The sequence below is a fragment of the Chiloscyllium punctatum genome, chromosome 31 (assembly GCF_047496795.1).
Source record: "Chiloscyllium punctatum isolate Juve2018m chromosome 31, sChiPun1.3, whole genome shotgun sequence".
Taxonomy (NCBI): Eukaryota; Metazoa; Chordata; class Chondrichthyes; order Orectolobiformes; family Hemiscylliidae; genus Chiloscyllium; species Chiloscyllium punctatum.
The window spans coordinates 72,961,313-72,989,213 of NC_092769.1; the positions used below are offsets into that span (position 1 = coordinate 72,961,313).

The 27,901-nt window shown below is 45.9% G+C and overlaps 1 protein-coding gene across 3 annotated transcripts in view; it reads right to left on the minus strand.

Moving 5' to 3' along the window:
* Positions 1–233: 233 nt before the first annotated feature.
* The window catches only part of LOC140457071 (serine racemase-like), a 28,953-nt gene continuing 1,285 nt past the window's right edge, over positions 234–27,901 (minus strand). For 2 of the 3 annotated variants that reach the window (XM_072551041.1, XM_072551040.1), the window contains exons 2-7: positions 18,919–19,048; positions 18,373–18,476; positions 6,905–7,024; positions 6,094–6,168; positions 5,715–5,924; positions 234–865 (exon numbers count right to left, since the gene is read on the minus strand). In XM_072551041.1, the coding sequence (XP_072407142.1) occupies positions 680–865; positions 5,715–5,924; positions 6,094–6,168; positions 6,905–7,024; positions 18,373–18,476; positions 18,919–18,925 (702 nt within the window). In that variant the 5' untranslated portion in view covers positions 18,926–19,048 and the 3' untranslated portion in view covers positions 234–679. Of the gene's footprint in view, positions 866–5,714; positions 5,925–6,093; positions 6,169–6,904; positions 7,025–18,372; positions 18,477–18,918; positions 19,049–23,412; positions 24,489–27,901 lie in introns of those variants that run through there. The other variant, XM_072551039.1, reaches the window with a different exon arrangement.

A 27,901-nucleotide genomic window follows, 5' to 3' on the forward strand; every position in this document is an offset into this window, starting at 1 on the left:
AATTAAAATCAGTGTCCTGTGGTTCTCAATTCTTCCACCAACGAGGACGCTTACTCTCTATTGACTCTATCCAGACACCTCGTAATTTTGGATACCTCCATCAAAGCACCTCTTAATCTTCCCTTCTCCAAGGAGAACAGTTCCAGCCTCTCTAATCTACTTACACTTCACAAATCTCTCTCCCCCCTCCTTTATTATCACCTGTAAAGTGAAGGATAGTACTGGTGCCAATCTTTACACAGTCTTACATTTATTTACAGAGTGAGAGATGATAAGCATACACCTCCTAACTCGGTTTCAGAAACTCTTCTGACTTTTTAAAAAAGTTTCCATCAAAACCAATTAATAATGTTGCAGAGTGACAGGCCCTTATAGGGGCTTTTTGTACAAAAATTAAAACTTTAAAGCAAGCCAAAGAAAATGAAATTAAAATGTAATTTTGGAGGGGGGAATAATGCTCTCCAGCCCTTGTGATGCTCATGAGTTACATTAGCACACTGGTTATGCCATATTCTCACTTCCTGCATATCATTAACCATCATTATTATACAATTAATATCTTTGAGCCATTGATTATTATCTTCGTTTCCCCTTCAATTTTCTGACTGTTATCTCTCTCACACACACACTCGCCCACCACCCATCCATCATTTGGCTTCATCAAGAGGTCAAAAACGTTTCACTCAGTGACCTTCAGCCACTCAAGAGAGTCCAGGTCCACGTTGCCTCCACACAGCACCACACAGACGTTGCGGAGATTGCCCGGGAGGTTTCGAAACCTGGGGGAGAGGACCACTGCGATCCCGACGCCTGCGGTGGGCTCAATCACCAGCTTCGCCCGCTCCCACATCAGCCGGGTAGCCCGCTGCAAAAGATAAAGAGCGCCAATTGTAGAATGGTTTCACCCCTTCGCGATGTCCTTAAACACCATACACAAGCCTGACCGCCAGATTATAAAAATGACGTAGGGGTGTTGGAGAGGATGTGAGGAAGGGCTATTCACAGCGACCGCAGAAATGAAGGGGGATACACATTAGGAAAGGCTAGGACTCTTAGAATCATTGAGTCATAGAGATGCACAGCATGGAAACAGACCCTTCGGTCCAACCTGTCCATGCCGACCAGATATCCCAACCCAATCTAGTCCCACCTGCCAGCACCCGGCCCATGTCCCTCCAAACCCTTCCTATTCATCTACCCATCCAAATGCCTTTTAAATGTTGTCATTGTACCAGCCTCTACCACATCCTCTGGCAGCTCATTCCATACATGTACCACCCTCTGAGTGAAAAAGTTGCCCCTTTTATATCTTTCCCCTCTCACCCTAAACCTATGCCCTCTAGTTCTGGACTCCCTGACCCCAGGGAAAAGACTTTTGTCTATTTACCCTATCCATGCCCCCTCATAATTTTGTAAACCTTTCAGCCTCTGACGGGTCTCTTATAAAACAAAATGGCGGAGAGGTGACCTAACAGAAGTGTGTCAACTTCTGGTAGCTTTCGACAGAGCAGAAACAGAGACAATGTATCCTCTTGTGAAGCCATAAGATACAGGAGCAAAGTTAGGCCATTTGGCCCATCGCAGCTGCTCTGCCATTCCATCATGGCTGATTTGTTTCTCAACCCCATTCTCCTGCCTTCTCCCTGTAACCTTTGATCCCATTACTAATCGAGAACCTATCCATCACTGTCTTAAATTCACTCGATGACTCGGCCTCCTGCTGTAATGGCCTCCACAGATCCTCCATCCTCCACCACCCCCCCCCCCCCCCCCCCCCCACCCCAACTCTGGCTGAAGATAATCCTCCTCATCTCACAGCGAAAGGGTTGTCCCTTCGCTTTGAGGCTTTGCCCTCAGGTCCTAGTCTCCCTTACCGGTGGAAACATCTTCTCCGCCAAGGTCAGGTTAACCGGCCTACCGTTTCCCGTCTTCTGCCCCCCTCCTTTCTTAAACAGGGATGCGACGTTAACCATTTTCCAGTCCTCTCACCCCCCGGCTCGACTGATTCCGAAATATCACCACTAATGCCTCGACGATCTTCTCGGCTACCTCCTTCAGAATCGTGGGGTGTAATCCATCTGATCTGGGTGATATTTTCCACCTTCTGACCCACTGACTCACCTCTACATCAGATTCTCTCAAAGTTCTGGGATGCTGCTGGCATCGTCCTCTGTGAAAACTGATACAAAGTATTTATTCTGTTCCTCGGCCATTTCTTTGCTCCCTGTTACTACTTTTCCAGCCTCACTTTCCAGTAGTTCAATGTCCACTCTTACCTTTTATATATCTAAAACAAAAACTCTTGCAACCCTCTCTGAGATTACTAGCTAGCTTACCCTTATATTTCATGTGTCCCTCCCTTATTGCTTTACTCATTACCTTCTGGTATAGTATGAAGGTCTTGCCACCCGCTAGTCTTCACCACATTGTATGCTTCTTCTTTTGCTTTTCTGCTGTATCTGACTTCCCCAGTTATCCACGGTCGTCTTGTCTTCCCCTTCTGCATGCCTCTCCTTCCTTGGGATGAGTTTCTGCTGTGCCTCCCAAATTACTCCCACTAATCTGCCACGTTGTGAAACTTGAAAGGGTTCAGAAAAGATTTACGAGGATGTTGCCAGGGTTGGAGGATCTGAGCTACACCGAGAGGCTGAATAGGCTGGGATTGTTTTCCCTGGAGCGTCTGAGGTTGAGGGGTGACTTTTTAAAAAAATATAATTTAGATTAGATTCCCTACAGTTTCAAAACAGGCCCTTCTGCCGAACCAACCCTCTGAAGAGTAACCAACCCAATCCTAGTTCCCTCTGACTAATGCACTTAACACTATGGACAATTTAGCATGGCCAGTTCACCTGACCTACACATCTTTGGACTGTGGGAGGAAACCAGAGCACCCGGAGGAAACCCACACAGACACAGGGAGAACATGCAAACTCCACACAGACAGTCACCCAAGGCTGGAATTGAACCTGGGACCTTGGTGCTGTGAGGCCACAGTGCTAACCACTGAGCCTTATGGAGGTTTATAAAATCAGGAGGGGCATGGATAGGGTGACTAGACAATTTCCCTGGGGTGGGGAGGTCCAGAACTAAAGGGCATAGGTTTATGATGAAAGGGGAAAGATTTAAAAGGGACCTAAGGGGCAACTTTTTCAAGCAGAGGGTGCTGTGTGTATGAAATGAGCTGCCAGAGGAAGTGGTGGAGGCTGGTACAATTGCAACATTTAAAAGGTATCTGGATGGGTATATGAATAGGAAGGGTTTGGAGGGATATGGGCCAAATGCTGGCAAATGGGACTGGATTAGGTTGGGATATCTGGTTGGTATGGACAGGTTGGACTGAAGGGTCTGTTTCCGTGCTGTACATCTCTATGACTCTATTATCGTGCCATTGATGCTCCACCATCTTCCCTGCCAGGCTGCCCTTCCAATCAACTGTGAGCAGCTCCTTTATAGTTACCTTTACTCAATTGCCACACTGCCAGAGGTAGAGCCTAACTCCACCCGATCAATATAAGATGGCCACCAACAAACCAAATTGGGAATGCAAGCCAAACACCTTCACCCAGAGAGTGGTGAGAATGTGGAACTCCCTCCCATGGGGTGAGACTGAAATGAATCGTACAGAAGCACTTAAAAAGGGATGATCAAATGAGAAAGAAGGGAACATATAACGGCAGTAGATTTGGGTGAGAAAAGGTCAGAGAAGGCTTATGTGGAGCAGAAACACCAATATGGACGAATTGGGCTGGCTTTTCTGTGTGCCTACCAGGTGTAATATGTCCCAAAACACTTTGCAGCCACTGACGTTTGTTGTCAAGTGTAGTCACTGCTGTAACACAGGAAATCTGGCACACACAAAGATGCCAACAACATGAAATAACGACAAAACATTTGCTCTGTGATATCCACAAAGGGACAAGACAGTGGTGAGAACAGCACCCCCACCCTCTTTGTCGGAATACTGCAGTGATCTTTTATACCCACATGAAAAGGCAGCTCGAGGCCTCAGTTTCACCAAAAACAACAGCACCTCTGATGGGTGCAGCACTCCCTCAGTACAGGCACTGGGAGAGTCAGCCTGGGATTTATGTTCCAGTTGGTAAAAACAATGACTGCAGATGCTGGAAACCAGATTCTGGATTAGAGCGGTGCTGGAAAAGCACAGCAGTTCAGGCAGCATCCGAGGAGCAGGAAAATCGACGTTTCGGCCAAAAGTATTCCTGATGAAGGGCTTTTGCTCGAAACGTCGATTTTCCTGCTCCTCGGATGCTGCCTGAACTGCTGTGCTCTTCCAGCACCGCTCTAATCCAGAATTTATGTTCCAGTCCCTAGGGCTCTCAAACCCATAACTCACTGACTTGGGTGACAGTGCCACCCAGTGAGTCATGGCCAACGTGATCACAACTGGTGGCTCAGTGGTTAGCACTGCTGCCTCACAGCACCAGGGTCCCAGGTTTGATTCCACCCTCAGGCGACTGCCTGTGTGGAGTTTGCACATTCTACCCCCCGTGTCTGCGTGGGTTTCCTCCGGGTGCTCCGGTTTCCTCCCACAGTCCAAAGATGTGCAGGTCAGGTGAATTGGCCATGCTAAATTGCCTGTAGTGTTAGGTGCATTAGTCAGAGGGAAATGGGTCTGGGTGGATTACTGTTTGGAGGGTCGGCCGTGGACTAGTTGGGCCGAAGGGCCTGTTTCACACTGTAGGGAATCTAATCTAATCTAAAAACTGTAGTTGCAGTTTCCTTGATGACCCAAGACAATAAGTGAACAGTGCCTTTGGGATATATGATCTGTCAAGGATTTTGACATCGAGCCAGTGATACTGGCTGAAAACATCACGTTTCTCACTCTACCCTGCATTCACAAATGCCATGCTGCACCATCTGATAACACGTGTAGCTGGGTGGGGTGCCAAGGAGGTTGTCAATCCTCATTCCAGCTGCTCCCTTGAATTGGCGAGGAAGGGGAATGTTAGGGCCTTGGGTAGTGTTGTAGAACAGAGGGAGCTGGGGAGCAGGTACATAACTCTTTGACATTTGTGTCACATATGGACACAGTGGCACACATACCTTCGTTGCTCAGTCCTTTGAGTATAGGAGTTGGGACGTCATGTTGCTTTTGTACAGGACCTTGGTGAGGCCTCTTCTAGAGCACCGTGTGCAGTTCTGGTCACCCAGTTATAGGAAGGATATTATTAAACTGGAGAGAGTTCAGAGGAGATTTACCAGGATGTTGCCAGGTATGGAAGGTTGGATAAGCTGGGACTTCTTCCGCAGGATAGTAGGAGGTTGAGAGGTGACGTGATAGAAGTTTATAAAATAATGAGGGGTACAGATAGAGTCAGTGGTAGCTGTCTTTTCTCTAAGATGGGGGACTTCAACACTAGGGGTCATATTTTTAGGGTGAGAGGAGAAAGATTCACAAAAGATATGAGGGGCAAATTCTTAACACAGAGAGTGGTTCATGGGTGGAATGAACTTCCTGAGGAAGTGGTGGATGTGGGTACAATTACAATGTTTAAAAGACATTTGGATAAGTCCATGAATCAGAACGGTTTGGAGAGATATGGGCAAGGAGCAGGTAAGTGGAACTAGTTTAGTTTGGGATTATGTTTGGCGTGGACTGGTTGGACCGTAGGATTCATTTCCATGCTGTATGATTCTATGTCAAAATATGATATGGCCAAAGTTCAACATGCAGATTGAGGGGCAGGTACCTTAATCTCCTCCTCACTGACGGTGAACACATCATCCACCAGGTCCCTGATGATGGGCCAAGTCTTCTCCCCAATGCTAGTCTTCACTCCATCAGCTATTGTCACAGGAGCATACCTGTTGGGGGTCAGGCAGCCACTCTGCTTGGACTGGTAACAGTCATCTGCCTTCTCCGGTTCTGCTGCATAAACTTTGACCTGTGGACGTTGAGTCTGCGGAGGACGGAGGTGGTTGGTAGAAGGGGACAAGAACGGAAGGTGTGAGCGTGATATCCAACAGAACACGTATAACACACTGTGTGTTCACACTGTTAGCTCCAGCTCTCTGCGTGCAACATAGTTAGTGCCCATCACTGGCTCATCTCCCAACCATATATCCTACCTTGATGGCAACTGTGATTCCAGAGACCATTCCTCCACCACCAACTGGAACCACCACAGCCTGTACATCTGGGACCTGTTTGACAGGAGACCAAGTAAGAGCCCATGGGAAGAGCAGTTATGTTGGAACAGAGCATTTAGACAGCAACACAGGAGCAGCGATAAGCCATTCAGCCCACACTGCTACACCCTATCCCCACACTGATCTCATAATCCTTTGTGCCATTGATAATCAAATATTTATCAACTTCGATTTTAAACATAATCCAAGGGTGAACTTCCACAGCCCTCCGTGGTGGAAAATTCTAAAAGATTCATAACCCTCTGAGTAAAACAAATTTCTTATCTTGTTCCTAAATAGTTTGGGTTTATCCCTTTACATTTAAATTGTACCTCCCAGTTCTGGACTCCCCGAGCAGGGAAAACATCTTACCAATCTCTATCCGTTTCAGTATTTTGTTGATTTCAACTAAGTCACCTCACACTCTTTGATACTTTAGTGAATTCAAGCCCAACTTCTCTTTATAGGACAGTCCTGCCATCCCAGAAATAAATCTGGTGAACCTTCATTGCACTCCCTCGATGGCAATAATATGTTTCCTGAGATAAGGAGATCAAACAGCACACAGAACTCCAGACTGGTCTATCTAAGCTCCTATGCAATTGAAGCAAGATTGGTCCGTGTTGCAGAAGAAGGTACAATTGCACAGAGGTTGGGTGCAGGTCAATGGTATACACTCTACCCAAATCCCTATTACACACAATGGCTCCTTCATCTGTTCTATATACTTAGACACAACGATTCCGGTTACTTGTTGCAAGATCTCCAGTCCAATGGTGCCTTGACCAGCAATCACAAGGGGATCTTGGTTAGAGTGGATTTGAATCCCCTTGGTCTCCGCGATGACCTTGGACACGGTTTCCATTCTTGACTTATGGAAGATAAACAATAACAAAGCAAGAATTAATTTCAGAGCAGTGTGGCTCACTCGCACATACTACAAGCTACAGACAGATTTACACACAGGGCCATGTGCTTTGCAAACAGAGAAAAAAAAAACATGCCTAGGCATTGTGTCTTTTCAACCAAAGCAAGCTTGGGGACAGAAAGTGCTGGAGAAACTCAACACGTCTGGCAACACCTCTGAAGACAGAGGCAGAGTTCATGTTTCGAGTCCGGCTCAAGTCTTCTTCAGAGCTCTGGCAGACTGCACTCAAAACGTAAATGTTTCATTCTCCACAGATGCTGCTAGACCTGCTGAGCTTTCCACTTTATTTTGGATTTCCAGTACCCATAGTATTTTGTTTTTATTAAAGCTTGGGGATTTAGATTAGAGCCAACCCCTTGGCGCACTTGCCATGGCAGTACCTCAACAAACACAGTAAATTTGCCAGTCAGCACCCTCTTCTAATGCAATATAAAATATTGTTCCCTTTGAGATTTGGCATTCTGGCAATTTCATCCTGATGTGGACAAGGCAAAAAGGTTCAACAGTACGTCACTTCCTTCAACAGCAACTAATTCGCTGTAGTCCTGATCTACAGGAAGCACAACAACACCTCTCCTTCCGCAGGGGGGCTAAGGAAATTCAGCAAAGCCATAAAGACACTGACCAATTTTCACTGGTGCACCATTGAAAGCATTCTATCTGAATGCATCATGGTTTGGGCAACTGCTGTCCCCAAGACTGTAAGAAACTACAGAGAGTTGTGAAAATAGCCCAGACCATCACACAAGCCAACCTCCCCTCTATACTTCCCACTACCTTGGAAAGGCAGCCAACATAGTCAAAGTCCCCTCCCACCCCGCTTATAATCTTTTCCGACCCCTTCCGTCAGGAAGATACAAAAGCTTAAACACCTGTTCCAACAGATTCAAGAACAGCTTCTTCCCACTTCATTTTTTTCTTTATTCATGCACTGGATGAAGGCGTTGCTGATTAGGCCAGCATTTATAGCCCATCCCTAATTGTCCAGGGAGCAGTTAAGAGTCAACTGTGGGTCTGGAGTCATAGGTAGTCCAGACCAGGCAAGGACAGCAGTTTCCTTTCTTAAAGGAACCAGATCAGTTTTTCCTGACACTTGACAATGGATTCATCCAGATACTCACTGAATTCAAATTGCACTGTCGGCCCTGGTCGGATTTGAACCTGGGTCCCCAGAACATTACCTGGGTTCCTGGATTAACGGTCCAGTGATAATTCCACCAGGCCATTGCCTACCACGTTATGTTCAAGGAGAAAGTGAGGACTGCAGATGCTGGAGATCAGAGCTGAAAATGTGTTGCTGGAAAAGCGCAGCAGGTCAGGCAGCATCCAAGGAGCAGGAGAATCGACGTTTCCTGCATTTTGAGAACCAAATTCAATTTTGAATTTATAAAAGATATAAAAGAACCGCAGCTCTCAGCAAGCAGGAACCCCTCCCCCACCCTCTCCAGCTGCCCTGAGGGACTTACCTACGGTGGCGAGCCTCGTGGAAATAACCTCCAAACTCGATCGATGCTTTTATTGAAGAGTCCCGAAGCTGATGGGACTCACTCTCAGCCGCGCTGCAAAAGCACGACCGAGACATTAAGGAAATTGAGCGCAGAGTCGGAGGGGCGGAGCTAAAGGCCGCGACCTCTGAAACTACAGCACAATCGGCCGTGGATCGAGTCTGGACTCTTGAACAGCGAGTCCGGACCTTAGAGAATCACAGCGATGACCTCGAGAATCGAGGTCGTCAAAAAAAATTCGTTTGCTGGGCCTTCCCGAACGGAAAGAGGAAGGCCAGCTTACAGAATTCCTTGAACAGTGGCTTCCACAGCTTTTGAATCTGGAGGCTGGATCAGGCCAGGTAAGGGTGGAATGGGCCTACCAGGTTGCAATACGCGGGCCCGGCTCGAACCAGCACCCCTGCCGGTCACGTTCCGGCTGCAGAGCTATAAGGTGAGGCAGATGCTCTTGGAAGTCTCCAGAAATCTTGGGAAAGATCCCCAAGTCATGATTTATAAAGGATCCAAGATCATGTTATTCCAGTACTTTTCCCCAGCTCTGGTCCGAAAGAGGAAGGTGTTTGATGAGGAGAAGAAGTGTTTCAGGGACTTACATATTCAGTACTCCTTGCGCTACCCAGCGATGCTACGCTTTAACCATGAAGGGTCCATGTATAACTTCGGAAAAGGCCAAGGAAGTTTTGGGCTCTCTTAAATAAATTGTAAGAGATAATTGATGTTGGTTTGCTCTCCCCCCACTCCAGTTTACATCGCCCCCTCCCCTTTTATTTTATATATTAATCCCTTTTTTTTAACTATACTGTTTCATATTATCTTGGGGGGTGGGGAGAGGGATTTATTTATTTGTTCTCTACTTAACGATTTTCTCCCCCCCTTTTTTTATTCTATATATATAGGCCGGGGGGGATGTAGTTAATGTTGGTGGGGGGAGGTGGTTACCTTATTCTATTTTACCTCTGTCTCTAGGAGCGGGGTTGTTTTCCTTTGTTATTTTGTATTATTATACTTAATTATTACTTGTTGAGGTTGTAATTTTATAGTTATGTATGTTTATACATGGTATTAACATTACTAAATATATACAGGTGCTGGTGTGGGTGGTTGGGGGGGGGGGGGATAGGGTGCTCACTGTTAACTGTAGCTTTGTACTATATTTGAATTTTCTTCATCCTATTGAGGAGCGCCTGGGTCAAGGGTGGGGCACTGGTTGGGAGAGGATACGATGGACTTTTGGAAAGGAAGTGATACCCCCAGGAACAAGGGGGAAAATCTCCATTTAAATACGTTTTATATTTTTTTTATTTAGAAATAGTTTTTTTATTATACTGTTGTGAGTGTATTAGAGAGCCTTTATTTTTGTGAATTTTGTATGCTCTATGCTCGGGATGTTAGAACATAGAACATAGAAAAGTACAGCACAGAACAGGCCCTTCGGCCCACAATGTTGTGCCGAGGTTTAATCCTAATCTAAAATAAAATAACCTAACCTATGCACCCCTCAACTCACTGCTGTCCACGTGCATATCCAGCAGTCGCTTAAACGTCCCTAATGACTCTGCTTCCACCACCACCACCGCTGGCAACGCATCCCATGTATTCACAACTCTCTGCGTAAAGAACCTTCCTCTGACATCTCCTCTATACCTTTCTCCTAATATCTTAAAACTATGACCCCTCGTACCAGTCAGTCCTGCCCTGGGGAAATGTCTCTGGCTATTGACTCTATCTATTCCTCTCATTATCTTGTACACCTCGATCAGGTCACCTCCCTTCCTCCTTCTCTCCAGAGAGAAAAGTCTGAGCTTAGTCAACCTCTCTTCATAAGAGAAGCCCTCTAGTCCAGGCAGCATCCTGGTAAACCTTCTTTGCACCCTCTCCAAAGCCTCTGTATCTTTCCTATAGTAGAGTGACCAGAACTGGTCACAATATTCCAAATGTGTTCTCACCAGGGACTTGTAGAGCTGTAGCAAAACCTCGCGGCTCTTAAACTCGATCCCCATGCTAGTGAAAGCCAAAACACCATATGCTTTCTTAACAACGCTATCTACTTGGGTGGGAACTTTGGGAGATCTATGTATTTGACCACCAAGATCCCTCTGTTCCACCACACTGTCAACAATCCTGTCTTTAATCTTATATTCAGCATTCGAGTTTGACCTTCCAAAATGCATCAATTCGCATCTATCCAGGTTGAACTCCATCTGCCATTTCTCAGCCCAGTCTGCATCCTGTCTATGTTGCACTGCAGCCTGCAATAGGTAAAAACAATGACTGTAGATGCTGGAAACCAGATTCTGGATTAGAGTGGTGCGGGAAAAGCACAGCAGTTCACGGCTGTGCTTTTCCAGTCGATTTTCCTGCTCCTCGGATGCTGCCTGAACTGCTGTGCTTTTCCAGCACCACTGTAATCCAGAGCATGAACTAGCCCTCGAAACTATCGACGGCACCTCCAACCTTCACTAAACAACCTCGAAACCTCCTCATCCAAGTCATTTATAAAATCTACAAAGAGCAGAGGCCCAAGAACAGAGCCCTGCGGGACCCCACTCAACACTATCCTCCAGGCAGAATACTTTCCATCTGCAACCACTCTCTGCCTTCTGTCAGCCAACCAATTCTGAATTCAGATAGCCAAATCTCCCTATCTCATACCTCCTGACTTTATGAATGAGATTACCATGGGGAACCTTATCAATTGTCTTGCTGAAATCCACATCCACCACATCCACTGCTCAACCTTTGTTGACCTGTCTTGTCACCTCCTCAAAGAACTCAATAAGGTTAGGTAGGCATGACCTACCCCACCACAAAGCCATGCTGACTGCCTTTAATCACGCTATGCTTTTCCAAATACTCATAAATCCTATCCCTCGGAATTCTTTCGAAAACCTTGCTGACTACAGACGTAAGACTGACTGGTCTGTAATTGCCAGAGATTTCCCTGTTACCCTTCTAGAAAAGAGGAACAACATTCGCCTCCTTCCAATTATCCAGTACGACTCCCGTGGAGAGTGAGGAAGCGAGGATCTTCGCCAGTGGCTTAGCAACTTCCTTTCTCGAATCCCAGAGCCAATGTTTGCCTAGATTTCCAGCACATCAACTTCATCAATCTTGATCTGTTCAAGGCTGTATCCCAGCTCCTCAAAGTTCTCATTCACAACAAGTTCCTTTTCCTTAGTGAAAACCAAGGCAAAAAACCCATTTCGGGCTTTCCTTATTTGCTCAGACACCACGCACATGTTCCTTACGCTATCCCTGACTGGCCCTACCTTCTCCCTGATCATTCTCTTATTCCTCATGTATGAATAAAATGCCTTTGGGTTCTCCCTAATCCTTCTGCCAAGCCTTTATCGTGCCCCCTCCTGACACTCCTCAGTCCATTTCTGAGCTCCTTTTCTAGCAAGCCTGTAATCCTCTAAAGCTGGGCTAGATCCTTGCTTCCTCCACCTTACATAAGCTGCCTTCTTCCTTTTGACTAGAAGCTCCTCTGTTCTCACCATCCAAGGCTCCTTAATCTTACCCCTTCTTCCCTGTCTCAAAGGGACAGATTTGTGCAACACTCACAACTGCTCCTTAAACGGTCTCCACATGTCTGCTGTGCCCCTTTCTGTGGAATAATTGCTCCCAGTCAGTACTTCCCAACTCCTGTCTGATACCATCATAGTTTCCTTTTCCCCAACTAAATATCTTCTCTCGGTAACTGCTCCTTTCCCTCTCCAAGGCTATGGTAAATGTGAGGCAGCTGTGATCACTGTCACCAGAGTGTTCTCCCACCGTGAGATCTGATACCCGAAAGAAAATATTATCAAGCCTCAAGAAAGAAAGGGTTGATATAGCTCTCCTACAGGAGACATACTTATTGGATAAAGAACACTTGAAATTACGACAGGGTGGATTTGACCAGGCCTTTCTTTCTTCTTTTAGCTCAAAAAGCAGGGGAGTTGTTATTCTTATTCGGAAGAATTTCCCTTTCAAAATCCTAAATCAGATAAAAGACCAGTCTGGACGATATATTCTGATTAAAGCCCTTATAAATAGAGAGGAATATGGGATTTTAAATTTATATTGCCCCCCGGCACATCCTTTTAAATTTACAACGGAAGCCTTCTCAAAATTGATGGCTATCGATGCTCGTCATACAATTATAGGGGGAGACTTTAATTGTATTGTGGATCCGGAAATAGATAGGATTCCCAAGAGTACTGCAGGAGTATCTCCCAGATCTAGACAATTGGTGGATTTGAACAAAGAATTAGGATTAGTAGATGTATGGAGATGTCTCCATCCACAGGGCAGAGATTTTTCTTTTTACTCCAATCCACATAAATGTCATACCAGAATCGATATGTTTTTTGCCCCCTCGATTTTTTTAAATTCCATATCATCCTGTAAAATAGGCAGTATAGCAATTTCCGACCACGCTGCTGTATATATGGAAACTAAGGCGAGGAACAATGGGACATCCCCTCCGCGTTGGCGTATGGACCCCTTCCTAATGAAAGACAGTAAATTTGTAAAGTACTTCTCTCAAGAATTTAAAACTTTTTTAGAAATTAATTCAGGTACGGCTAGTAACCCATCAATGACGTGGGAGACCATCAAAGCTTACGCGCGAGGTTTGATCATCTCCTACTCAGCGACCCAGAAAAAATTGAAGGGAGAACAACAGCGTCTGCTTGAAGATCGCTTAAAAGCAGCTGAAACAGCATACACTGATAGACCTTCTATTATCAAATTGCAAAGGATTACGGCTCTTAGGACAGCTCTAAACACTACGCTTACTCAAACGGCTAAGAGGGAAATATTATTTGCAAAACAAAGGTTATATGAATTTGGCGATAAACCTGGTAGATACTTTGCATTTCTTGCAAAGAAAAAGAAGGCCCCTCAAACTATCACATCTATCAAGGAAAGTACGGGTATTCTGACTCATGATCATAAAAGGATTAACGCAATCTTTAGAAAATTTTATTCTGATTGATATAAATCGCAGGATTGTGAAGACAGGACTAGGAGGATGCAATCATTTTTTAAAAACTTGACCTTTCTGGACCTAACTCCGGAACAGGTATCGGTCTTGAATGTTCCCCTAACAATCCAAGAAATACTTGACGCAATCAGGCAACTTCAGAGCGGTAAGGCACCTGGCCCAGATGGTTTTCAAGCTGAATTCTATAAAGAGTTTACAGGAATATTGGCTGGTCCACTTATGGACATGTATAACTATTCATACAGTCAGGGCTGTCTCCCGCCTTCGCTGAAAGAGGCAAATATCTCTCTTATCCTTAAAAAAGGAAAGGATCCAGAAGATTGCGCATCATACAGAGCAATATCCTTGCTAAATGTAGATTTTAAAATCCTCTCTAAAACATTAGCATTGAGGCTAGAAAGGGTATTGCCACACATCATAAAGGAGGATCAGACGGGGTTTATTAAGGGCCGTAGAATATCCAATAATGTTAGAAGGGTTTTGAATGTAATTCAAGCCTGTCATCAGGGAAAGATACCAGGAGTAGCAGTTTCATTAGACGCGGAAAAGGCATTTAATAGGGTTGAATGGTCATATTTGTTTTACACATTGGAAAGGTTTGGCGTTGGACAGGTGTTTACCAAATGGGTCTCAACATTGTATAGTGATCCCAAAGCAGTTGTGGTTACCAATGGATTAGGTTCGGATAGCTTCAGTGTGGGTAGGGGCTGCCGTTGTTATTTACGCTAATAATTGAACCACTAGGAGAAGCTATACGGGCTGACCCTAATATAACGGCCCCAAGGATTGGTACAAGTAAACATAAAATTACCCTTTATGCAGATGATGTTCTTCTATTCCTCAGTAATCCTCGGATGTCCGTACCTCGCTTAATCCAAGTTATTAATACATTTAGTGTATTCTCAGGCTATAAAATAAATTTGTCAAAATCGGAGGCTATGCCAATGGGTGGTCTTGCTAGTATATCCCACTTATTGGACGGATCCCACTTTCCCTTTCAGTGGTCCCTGGAGGGTTTCTTATATTTAGGCATTTTTATTACCCCAGTATTTGGTCAGTTGTATAAGGCTAACTTTGTGCATTTACTGGAAAGGATAAGGCAGGACCTCCAGCGATGGGGAGACCTTCCAATTTCCTGGCTGGGTAGAATAGCACTAATTAAAATGAACGTCCTGCCCTGTCTCCTATACCCTATGAGAATGTTGCTGAGGCTGGCACTACGTAAATTATATGGCTGGTTGGGTTCCTTTATCTGGAATCATAGACGGCCCCTTATTAAGCTGAAGAAGCTACAGCTTCCACAGACAATGGGAGGATTGGATTTCCCAGATTTCAGGAAATATCAGTTAAGTTCCCTATTAAGTTACATAGCCGATTGGGTCTTGTCTGATCCACAATCAATCTGGTTGGACATCGAGGCTTCTCAAGTAAAATACCCACTTATTAACTTTTTATTTTCAGACAAGAGGAAAATCATTACGGATCACTGTAAAAACCTTATAATACTAAACACAATTAAAGCTTGGAATATAATGCGGCAAAATGAGGGTAATTCACATAAAACATCCCCCTATGCACCGATAGTGGGAGCATGGGGATTCCAACCGGGGTTTACAGATGCCACTTTTAAACTCTGGAGATCCAGGGGTATCTCATGTCTAGGGGACCTATTTAAGGATGGGGTCCTGATGTCTTTTGAACAGCTGCGTCAGAAATTCGGATTACCTAATGGAGACCTCTTTCGATACTTCCAAATTCATACAGAAGAAGACTACGTTATTAGATAGTCTTTACAAATCAGATAGAGAAAGTAGAGTGCTATGGCCAATGGGGGTATCTTCCGTCAGCACTATTTATCATTTACTACATGATGAAGTATCGGGAGATATGGACAATCTGCTTAAAACATGGAATCAGGATTTGGGACCAGAAATCTCTAGAGAAATGTGGAACGACATTTGGGAAAACGCCAGAAGAATCACCATCTGCAACAGAACTCAGGCTATCCAGCTGAAGATACTTCATAGGGCCAATATAGTACCGGTTCGATTGGCAAAATTTAAGACAGGAGCATCTCCAATGTGTCCCAAATGTAAAATAGAGGTGGGCACTCTTGTACATTGCCTATGGACCTGTCATAAGATCCGTAGATATTGGACTAAAGTAGCAAGTGCTCTGACAGAAATCTTAGGAACGGAAATTAAAGTGGACCCTGTATCTCTCCTTTTGGGCTTTTCGAACTTTCCCTCCCTGGATATGCACGGGAAGAGATTATTTTCTATTCTCTCTTTCTCTGCAAGGAAAAATATTTTGGTGAACTGGGTGGCTGAGGGCCCCCCTGGACTTTCAAATTGGCACAGATTAATTATGGAATGTATTCCCCTTGACTTCCTTACAAATATGGTGCACCAAAAGACCGAATTATTCCATAAAATATGGCAGCCCTTCTTGAATTATATAAATACAGATATTTCGGCCATCCTAACAAGGGCTTTTATTTAATTGAGATAACGAACCTGGCTCGTCTGGGGCCCATTGGGAGAGGAATCCCGCACGAATATGGGTTTTGTTACATTTGATGTTAATACATTATCTAATTTCTGTGTTATCTGTCAGGTTTTTTTCTCTTCTTTGAATAATGTAAGAGACTTAATTATACACTCTGGTTAGTTGTAGGTTAGATTAGTAGTTAGTTGAGTTTTGCTTTTTTTTTCTCTCGGTATTTTTCTTTTGTTAAATTTTGGTTATTATTTATTTAAGATTTAATCATATATCAATGTTTATACTTGGTTTTTTTTATTTTGTAAACTTGTAAAAATGTTAAATTTTCAATAAAAATATCCTTTTAAAAAAAAACACTGACTTCCTCACTCTGCCCTTATGCACTTTGCTTGGTATGATCTACCTGTACTGCATGTAAACTAAAACTATTCACCTAGATACACATAACAATAAAATATTAAATCAAATAAAATATATTCATTGAAATTAATGGGATCTAATCCTTTTGTTAGCAGTTAGCCGTGTTGCTTGAACCTAATGTATTAGGATAGGTGGACCGCACTGGCCTTCGAACTGTAGAAAAGTGAAGCCTGAGGGGATGACCTGATTGAGGATTTCAAACTAATCACTGTTTGGCCGTTTAGAACATAAATGTTGCTAAAAAGGGACATGAAGTTGGAGCTTTTCATCTTGCACTCATCGGCCTAACGGGCTGGAAAGGGAACAACAATTTTTACACAGCATGGAAATAGAGAACCGTAATACAATACAGAGAGAGAGTCCATCATGCAAGCCAACCTTCCAGTCATTGACTTCATCGATACCTCCCGCTGGCTGGAATAGGCAGCCAACACCATCAAAGATGGGTTGGACTCTGGATGACATAAAGATGCAACAGGAACTTGACCTTAGTTGACTGACCACCATTCTGTGACGCAATGGGATTGCAGGGGGTGCAAAGGAGACTCATTGGAATGTTGCCAGGAATGTTGCATTTCAGAAATGTAGAGAGACTGGATGAGCTCAGGTTGCTCCCTTTGGAGGTTAAGGGGGAACCAGATAGAGGCATATGAGATTACACGGGGCATGGACAGGGTGAATAGAATGCAGCCATTCCCCTTAGTTGAAGGGTCACTAACAATGGGGCATGATTTTAAAGTAAAAGACAGGAGGTTTCAAAGGGATCTGAGGAAAAAACGTTTTCACCCAGAGGGTGGTAGGGGTCTGGAATGAGTTGACTTGGTGGGTTGAGGTGGGAACCCTCACAACCATTAAAAAGTACGAGGATGCAGACTTGTAGTGTCTTAACATTCAAGGCTTGGGCCTAGTGTGGGAAAGTGGGACTAATGCAGGTGGTAGTATGTTTTTGGTGGTACAGACTTGAGGGGGCTGAAGTGCCTCTTCTGTACGGAATTCAAACCAAGTGAGTCAACTCTGACTGCTCACAGTACTGCTGTGGGGGTTAGGGCTAGGCGATGGCCTCGTGACATTATTGGCAGAGCATTAATCCAGAAACCCAGGTTATATTCTGGGAACCTGGGTTCGAATCCTGCCATGGCAGATAGTGCAATCTGAATTCAATAATAATCTGGGAATGGGAGTTTACTGATGACCATGAAACCATTGGTGAGTGTCAGGAAAAACACCCATCTGGTTTGCTAATGCCCTTTAGGGAAGGAAATCTGTCATCCTTACCTGTTCCAGACCCACAGCAACGTGGTTGAATCTTAAATGCTCTCCGGGCAATTAGCGATGGGCAATAAATGCTGGTCCACCCGGTGATGCCCACACCTCATGTATGAGTAAACAAAATGCAGTACAGATTGGCTATCTCCAGGCACCTATTCAAACCTGTGTGTTTATCTTCCAGTGTGATTAATTTACACGTGCTGGTAGTACATTCACTCACAGGGCTTTGTATTTTGTGGTTTGTGTTCGAAAGGAATTGAAAAATTCCAACTTCATGTCTCTTTACAGCAAGCTACCCAATCAAGGGTACAGGTGGAGGTGTCCCTACTTCTAAAGGAGACCAGAATCACCCATCACAAATAGAAAACAGAGACTAGTTCACAAAGAAGCAAGGAGCAACTCGGGAACAGCAGTAAATAGATAGATATAACATCAACATACTCACCACCACTTTTTGGGAACGAGTTGTATAGTAAAGACCACAGAGATTCTTAGCCTGACTGGCGTCTCTGTCAAACCCCCAAAACACCCTTGCCCCTTCGTTTTCCCCCCCTCCCTCCAGCGGTCACAAGTCAGTCCACACAAGTGAACTGGTGATGCCTTACCTGGTCGCTGGGTTCACATTCCACAATGTGCGCGCCATACTCCAGGATGGCAGCCTTTTTGCACGCCGGGGCATTTCGGGGCACAACCACATATGAAGGGATCCCTGAGACAGTTCAAAACACACACATTTACACGGGACTTAACAACAGCAGTCCGCCTAACCTTACTGCACCTGCTTCCAATGAGGAAGAGACAAGATGACCCAAGATCTGCCTCATCCCCTATCTTCACCATCCCCATCACTGGCTCACCATTTCAACAATAACCTCAACTGTGAGAAACCCTTGGGATTGTGCCCTTCGGATGAGGCAGTCTGTTGTATAACATTAAGGTACAGTACTGGTGGGCACAGGTCCAGTACTGGACAACACTATGGTAGAGTACTGGTGGGAGTCAGTCTGTTGCTATATACCACCAGGATACTGGACTGATGGAGAAGGCTCTGTTCTTGTATCATTCTGAGGTACAGTATTGGTACGGACAGATCTGTCAATGTATAATACTGGTGAGGACAGGTCTTAATTGGCCTTTTCTGCTCTCCCTACCTTGCATTTGAGCAGCCAAGGCCAGTGCCTGTCCATGATTTCCACTACTGTGAGTCACCACGGCTGGAACTTCCTTGCCATTTTGCCTCCTCTCGCTGAGGCTGGCCACTGCATTCAGGGCTCCTCGGATCTGGAAGGAGTAACAGACCTCATCAACTCACTGGTGAAGAGGAAACTATTTAAAATTTTCTTCCTCCTGTTCAAACCTCTCCATGAATTCCTCAGCACCCCTCCCGGTATCTGTCACATCTTCCAGCCCCCGAAACACTGCACGACCTCTGAATTCCGCCAATTCTGGCATCACAAGGAACCCTGATGTCCCTTGCACCACCCCTGGGGCCACATCTTCAGCTCCCTGGGTCCCTAAACACTGGAATTCCCTCCGACTTTAAGGTATTTCTTACAATCTGCCTTTTTAATCAAGCTTTTGGTCACTTGGCCTAATATTTCCTTTCAACTCTTGCAAAATATTTCCTGATAATTTATCGGGATGTTTTACTGCGTTAAGATTGCTATAAAAATGCATGTTGTTCACCTGGATGGTAATCCTAATGTTTTACCAGCAGAGTGCAGTACCACTTAACTGGTCTGGCTCCTGAATTATATCTAAGACCCCATAAATGTGAGGTCTTGCATTTTTGAACATCAAATCAAGGTCAGAGTTTCATGGTGAATGGTAGGGCCTTAAGGAGTGTCGTGGGACAGAGGGACATTGGGGTTCAGGTGCACGGTTCTCTGAAAGTGGAGTCCCAGGTAAACAGGCCAGTAAAGAAGGTCTTTGGTACACTGGCCTTCATTTGTCAGGGCACGGAGCATAGAAGTTGGGAAATTATGTTGCAGTTGTACAGGACATGGGTGAGGCCACACTTGGAGCATTGTGTTCAGCTTTGGTCACCTTGCTATAGGAAGAATGTTATTAAACTGGAAAGAGTGTAGAAGAAATTTACAAGGATGTTGCCAGGATTCAAGGGTCTGAGTTATAGGGAGAGGTTGGACAAGCTAGAACATTTTTCTTTAGAGCATGGGAGACTGAGGGGGAATCTTATAGAAGTGTATAAGATCATGAGAGGCACGGACAGGGTGAATACACTCAGTCTTTTTCCCAGGGTTGGGGAATTGAGGACTGAAGGGCATCAGTTTAAGGTGAGAGGGGAAAGAATAAAAGGGAACCTGAGGGCCAACTTTTTTTACACGGGGTGGGGGACGCATATGGAATGAGCTGCCAGCGGAAGTGGTTGAGGCAGGTACATTAACAACAATTAAAAGGCATCGGGACAAATCCATGGATAGGAAAGGTTTGGAAGGATATGAGCCAAGTGCAGGGATATGGGGTTAAGTGTCGATGGACATTTTAGTCGGCATGGACCAGTTTGGGCGGAAGAGTGTGGCTCTGTGCTGTAGGACTCTATAACTTTGACCCAGCCTTGGTACAGCCCAGCCGTAGTGTTAAATAGCCTGGATTTTTACGATAACTGTTTCTATACAACGGGAGTAAATGGGAAAAGGTTTGATCTCTTGGGATTGTGTACATTGGGATGAAATAGAAAGGGGATGTGACCGACTGGAATCGCATATAATTGGAGTGAAAGGGAAACGTTTGGTCAATTGGGATTGTGTACAATGGGAATGAATGGAAAGGCGTTTGGTTAATTGGGATTGTGTACAATGGGAGTGAATGGAAAGGGGAAGGGTTAATCGGGATTGTGTACAATGGAAGTGAATGGAAAGGGGTTTGGTTAATCGGGATTGTGTACAATGGGAGTGAATGGAAAGGGGTTTGGTTAATTGGGATTGTGTACAATGGGAATGAATGGAAAGGGGTTTGGTTAATCGGGATTGTGTACAATGGGAGTGAATGGAAAGGGGTTGGGTTAATCGGGATTGTGTACAATGGAAGTGAATGGAAAGGGGTTTGGTTAATCGGGATTGTGTACAATGGGAATGAATGGAAAGGGGTTTGGTTAATCGGGATTGTGTACAATGGGAGTGAATGGAAAGGGGTTTGGTTAATCGGGATTGTGTACAATGGGAATGAATGGAAAGGGGTTTGGTTAATCGGGATTGTGTACAATGGGAGTGAATGGAAAGGGGTTTGGTTAATCGGGATTGTGTACAATGGGAGTGAATGGAAAGGGGTTTGGTTAATCGGGATTGTGTACAATGGGAATGAATGGAAAGGGGTTTGGTTAATCGGGATTGTGTACAATGGGAGTGAATGGGAAGGGGTTTGGTTAATCGGGATTGTGTACAATGGGAGTGCATGGGAAGTGGTTTGGTTAATTGGGATTGTGTACAATGGGAGTATGGAAAGGGGTTTAGTTCCAATGGGAATATCTACAGTGGGAAGGGATTTATGTCCATTAGGATGCTGTAGAATGGAGTGAATGATAAGGAGTTCAGCTGATTGTGATCATGTGCAATGGGAGGGAATAGGAAGCACTCTAACACAGATACCTCCAATCCAGGCTTGAGCTAAGGTTCTAAAACCTTTAGCAGAGGAGCAGCACCAGCTCTTACCCCATCAGAACTGTCTCAGGCTGCTCCCTTATTGCTGCTGTCTTTACACAGATATTGGCATTAAAATTACAAAAACACCACATGTCCTTAGTCAGATAAGAAGCAATGAAATGGCAAAGGTTTGCAGAGGAAGAGAAGCTCATTGACAGATCTGTGTACGCTTGACTAATTAAGCCAAATGCATATCAAAGTGGGACACGCTTGATCCAGCCGGGCCCCAAATGGCTGATTGCTTTGGCTAGATAACCTTCCCTTTTAATAGGGCATCATAATGAGGGACTAGTCTAAACTATGTGGAAAGGCCATGAGGTAACCTTGCTCAGCTAGCATGTCCAGTATCATTGTCCTACAAAATGGCTTTTTCTTTTAAAATCATCTTAGATTCCCAGAATGCAAATTAAATTCATAACCTTCGCGGATCTCAAGCTCCAGGGAACAACTTATAAACATTCAATCCATGACAAGCCAATGTTCTCTCAAATCAGACCAAAAAGGGTTAATCTTTCCACCTCTCAGGCTAGAAGGGCAGAATGGCTTACTCCTGCATCTATTGTCTATTTCCATCCTCTCTCTGTCTCTGTGTCCCTTGAACCCTTCAGTCAGTGAATGTAACTTACAGAAGAATGTTTTCTCTCTCTCTCACTCACACATGAACATCTTCCAACTTTCAGCCTTTGTGTTTTCCTAGCCTGTAAGGGTAATGAGACATTCACTTCCCATTCACTCCAAGATGAGGGAGCTGAGCTTCTTAAATTCAAATCTGCTCAGTGTGGTACACATGAAAATACATCAGGTTTGTTCCATTACGTGCATATTCCACTCAGCTTATTAAATTACAAGTTCTTTTCCTATTGAGTATAAGTTTTGATAAGAGTCTTTGATATAAAGTAGCAATTTAATTATCTGACATGTGAAATATACACACTTCCAGCCTCTGGCATAAGAAGGAAGTACTGCCACACATTCCCCAAGTGAACAAATGTTATCACCTTATTTACACTGATCCATTGACACTAAGAACAGATGTCCTCAATTCTTCTGAACAAGTACTTTCCTGCATTCTCTGCAGCAAATTTAAGGCTACACACTTTCTCAGGGTTTGGGTGCATTGAGATTGTGTGTTTCAAAGCCCAGATCCAATTCTATTTCTTAATCCCTGTCCTGTTTCTGAATTAGCAACAAATCAAAGCAGCTGGACTGGGGTGGCATTTTGTGGGAGACTTGTTAGATTCGAAGCAGACATTTTGTCACATATTAAAAGCCTGGAAACCATTTTGAATCTCATATTAGTGTCTGCTTGCTAATCTCGCACTTTCCCAGGCTCAGCGAGATGGTTGGACGTGCAGCTGTACTGCTACCTGACAAATGACTTCTTCCTTGCGTGGGAATGTTCTTCTCTTTTGCAAAAACCTATTAGGTGAAAGTGAGTACTGCAGATGCTGGAGATTAGAGTCAAGAGTGCAGTGCTGTAAATGCACAGCAGGTCAGGCAGCATCAGAGAAGGAGGAAAATCTACGTTTCAGGCAAAAAAAATTTGCTTATCAGCTACTAACCAACACTGTCCAGACACTACGTGATTGGGGCTAGTGACTGGGCAAAGTGCTTTATTCCTGATGAAGGGCTTTTGCCCGAAACGTCGATTTCGCTGCTCGTTGGATGCTGCCTGAACTGCTGTGCTCTTCCAGCACCACTAATCCAGTATAAAGTGCCTAACTTGCTAATTATCCTGCAATTAACAGTTTGCTAATTGTTAAATGATTGTAACGTATATAATCACGCAACTCTCAGCATCTTGTCAGAGTGACTTGTGAACATTTGGTCGACTTGTCTCTCCCCATAAGCTCACGAATAAAGTCAATAGTTCAAGGTTTGTGTGGTGCGATTTACTTTCCCCTAAATTGGACCGCTACGAGTGAGTCAGCCACTGCCTATTTCATTTCATTCCCAACACATTTCAATGTCTCAACAGCATCCTACCTTGAATGATCCTGTTTTTTGGAAAAGCTCACACTTGAGGAAGATCTTCCTTTCAGCACGCTTGTCAAGGGTGGAGTTAGTGAGGACAGGAGTCTGGTGGACAAGGTCATGGATGACCCTGTGAGCCTTCTGTATACTAGCCAGGGAAACACAGTACTGAGACTGCATGGCCACCACAATGTCACAGCAAGCAATTGAATTTGGAGACAGGAAACTGCTGTACTAAACAGCAGTTAAGACCACAGATGGTGCATGCAAATGACAATTGCCACATAACAGGATGTGATCACAACAGTAGAGAGAGCAGAGCAAGATCTTTGTCAAAATGACATATTGTAAACAAGGAGGCGAGATGAGGATTTCATTTCTTTGGAACAGGTAAGATCAAATCAAGGTGTATGGAATCACGAGGGTTCAAGATATCCAACTTTCCTTGACAAAAAATGTAAAATGAGGCACAGATTTAAAGGAAGCAACAGAAAGCTTTTTTTGCCGGGGGTGGGGGGGGGGAAAAGTTAGTGGATGTCATGGGTATATCTTTTTACTCAAAGGGTGATTGGGATCTGAAACACGATATGTGAAAAGGTAGTAAGTGCCTCATTGCACCAGAGAGAGAAAAAATTGGATATGCACTTGTACCATTTGGACCAAGAGCTGGAAGATGGGAATGAGACCAGATGTCCCTTTTGCAGATGATAGGGACAAACAAGATGGGCACAATGTCCTCTTTCTGTGTTGCAAACCTTTCTGTCAGGGCTCTGGACGGATGAGGCAATGGGAATACTATGGGATTTGGATGAGGCAATGGGAATACTATGGGATTAATGGACAGCTACTGGGAGTGCAGAAAAGTGAGGGGGAGGAAACTGAGGTAAGTGATGTCCCCTTTGCCGAATAGCTGCTTCTTATTTTTTACAATGGGTAACTCTCTGCTCCCTAGGTCCCGCTGTAAAAGCAGCACTTGGACTTGACCTGAAAGAGGGTCGAGGTCAGAAAGGGGATCTGAGATCCCTCACGACAGGCCTCAAACGGTCGGCTAGGCCCCGGCGTCTCCCTGGTAACGGCACCAGGACCAGTCTGGCCCCGCCCCTTCGCCCGCTGTGACCCCGCCCCCACCTCTGACGGTCAACCCGAATCCGATCCCACCCCCTTCTAGACTCCGACACCGCCCCTTCACTCCCAGTTGGATGTCCCCAAACTCGAAACCCGTCCCCACGATGACCCCGCCCCCTCAACGCGCGCCAGCCCGAATCTGACCACGCCCCTTCACTGACGCGGACCCCGCCCCCTCACTGCCAGTCAGCCCGAATCTGACCCTGCCCCCTCACTGCCTCTCAGTCCGATTCTGAACACGCCCCTTCACTGACACGGACCCCGCCCCCCCACTGCCTGTCAGCCCGATTCTAAACACGCCCCTTCACTGACACGGACCCCGCCCCCCCACTGCCTCTCAGCCCGATTCTGAACGCGCCCCTTCACTGACACGGACCCCGCCCCCTCTCAGCCCGACTCTGAACACGCCCCTTCACTGACACGGACCCCGCCCCCTCACTGCCTGTCAGCCCGATTCTGACCCCGCCCCTTCACTGACACTGACCCCGCCCCCTCACTGCATCTCAGCCCGACTCTGAACACGCCCCTTCACTGACACTGACCCCGCCCCCTCACTGCATCTCAGCCCGATTCTGACCCCGCCCCTTCACTGACACTGACCCCGCCCCTTCACTGACACTGACCCCGCCCCTTCACTGACACTGACCCCGCCCCTTCACAGAGCTAAAAATCACACATGCCCAGGTATAGTCCAACAGGTTGAATTGGAAGCACTAGCTTTCAGAGCGTCGAGGTGGTAGTGGAGGGCTCAATCCTAACAGAATTTATAGCAAAAATGTAACTGAAATAATAGATTTAAAAACTTTCATCTTCATCTGTTTAAATACCATGATAGTTTCACTTCTTCCATGTGTAAATCACAAAACCTTTCTTTAAAAAGTTGCATTCTCAGGTTAGCTGTTAACAATGGTGATAGCTAGACAATATGTCGAAGGTAAAAACAATGACTGCAGATGCTGGGAATCCAGAGTTTAAATCAGAGTGGTGCTGGAAGAGCACAGCATCCGAGGAGCAGGAAAATCGACGTTTCGGGCAAAAGCCCTTCATCAGGAATAAAGGCAGAGAGCCTGAAGCGTGGAGAGATAAATGAGAGGAGGGTGGGGGTGGGGAGAGAGTAGCATAGAGTACAATGGGTGAGTGGGGGAGGGGATGAAGGTGATAGGTCAAGGAGGAGAGGGTGGAGTGGATAGGTGGAAAAGTAAGATAGGCAGGTCGGACAAGTCATGGGGACAGTGCTGAGCTGGAAGATTTGAGCTGAGCTGAGGTGAGGTGAGGTGGGGAAAGGAGAAATGAGGAAACTGTTGAAGTCCACATTGATGCCCTGGGGTTGAAGTGTTCCGAGGCGGAAGATGAGGCGTTCTTCCTCCAGGCGTCTGGTGGTGAGGGAGCGGCGGTGAAGGAGGCCCAGGACCTCCATGTCCTCGGCAGAGTGGGAGCGGGAGTTGAAATGTTGGGCCACGGGGCGGTGTGGTTGATTGCTGCGGATGTCCCAGAGATGTTCCCTAAAGTGCTCTGCTAGGAGGCGTCCAGTCTCCCCAATGTAGAGGAGACCGCATCGGGAGCAACGGATACAATAAATGATATTAGTGGATGTGCAAGTAAAACTTTGATGGATGTGGAAGGCTCCTTTAGGGCCTTGGATAGAGGTGAGGGAGGAGGTGTGGGCACAGGTTTTGCAATTTTTGCAGTGGCAGGGGAAGATGCCAGGACGGGAGGGTGGGTTGTGGGGGGAGGTGGACCTGACCAGGTAGTCATGAAGGGAATGGTCTTTGTGGAAGGCGGAAAGGGGTGGGGAGGGAAATATATCCCTGGTGGTGGGGTCCGTTTCGAGGTGGTGGAAATGTCGGCGGATGATTTGGTTTATGCGAAGGTTGGTAGGGTGGAAGGTGAGCACCAGGGGCGTTCTGTCCTTGTTAGGGTTGGAGGGGTGGGGTCTGAGGGTGGAGATGCGGGATGTGGACGAGATGCGTTGGAGGGCATCTTTATCCACGTGGGAAGGGAAATTGCGGTCTCTAAAGAAGGAGGCCATCTGTTGTGTTCTGTGGTGGAACTGGTCCTCCTGGGAGCAGAGGCAGAGGAATTGGGAATACAGGATGGCATTTTTGCAGGAGGTAGGGTGGGAAGAGGTGTAATCCAGGTAGCTGTGGGAGTTGGTGGGTTTGTAAAAAATGTTGGTGTCAAGTCGGTCATCATTAAAGGAGATGGAGAGGTCCAGGAAGGGGAAGGAGGTGTCAGAGATGGTCCAGGTAAATTTTAAGGTCAGGGTGGAATGTATTGGTGAAGTTGATGAATTGCTCAACCTCCTCGCGGGAGCACGAGGTGGCGCCAAAGCAGTCATCAATGTAGCGGAGGAAGAGGTGGGGAGTGGTGCCAGTGTAATTACAGAAGATCAACTGCTCCACGAAGCCAACAAAGAGACAGGCATAGCTGGAGCCCATACGTGTGCCCATGGCTACCCCTTTGGTCTGGAGGAAGTGGGAGGATTCGAAGGAGAAATTGTTAAGGGTGAGGACCAGTTCACCCAAACGAATGAGAGTGTCGGTGGAAGGGTACTGTTGGGAGAGGAAGAAACGGAGGAGGGCTTGGAGGCCCTGGTCATGGCAGATGGAGGCGTAAAGGGATTGGATATCCATGGTGAAGATGAGGTGTTTGGGGCCGGGGAAACTGAAGTGTTGGAGGAGGTGGAGGGCGTGGGTGGTGTCTCGAACATATGTGGAGAGTTCCTGGACTGGGGGGGATAGGTCAGTGTCGAGGTAGGTAGAAATGAGTTCAGTGGGGCAGGAGTATGCTGAGACAATGGGTCGGCCAGGGTGGTCAGGCTTGTGGATCTTGGGAAGGAGGTAGAACCGGGCAGTGCGGGGTTCCCGGACTATGAGTTTGGAAGCGTGGGTGGGAGATCTCCTGAGGTGATGAGGTTCTGTATGGTCTGGGAGATGATGGTTTGGTGATGGGGGGTGGGGTGATGGTCGACGGGGCGGTAGGAAGAGGTGTCCTTAAGTTGCCGTCTGGCTTCAGCGGTGTAGAGGTTAGTGCGCCAGACTACCACTGCGCCCCCTTTATCTGCTGGCTTGATGGTGAGGTTGGGATTGGAGCAGAGGGATTGGAGGGCTGCGCGTTGTGAGGGTGAGAGGTTGGAGTGCGGGGAGGGGCGTAGACAGGTTGAGGCAGTTAATGCCCCGGCAGCAGTTGGAAACGAAGAGGTCGAGGGCAGATAATAGGCCAGCACGGGGTGTCCAAATGGATGCAGTGTGTTGGAGGTGGGTGAAGGGGTCCTCGGGAGGTGGGTGTTAGCCCCCTGTGTTCTCTGTCCATGCCATGATGTTTATATTGATTCTAATCTAAAAAGTGAGATAACAGAGTTCTACGTGAATACATG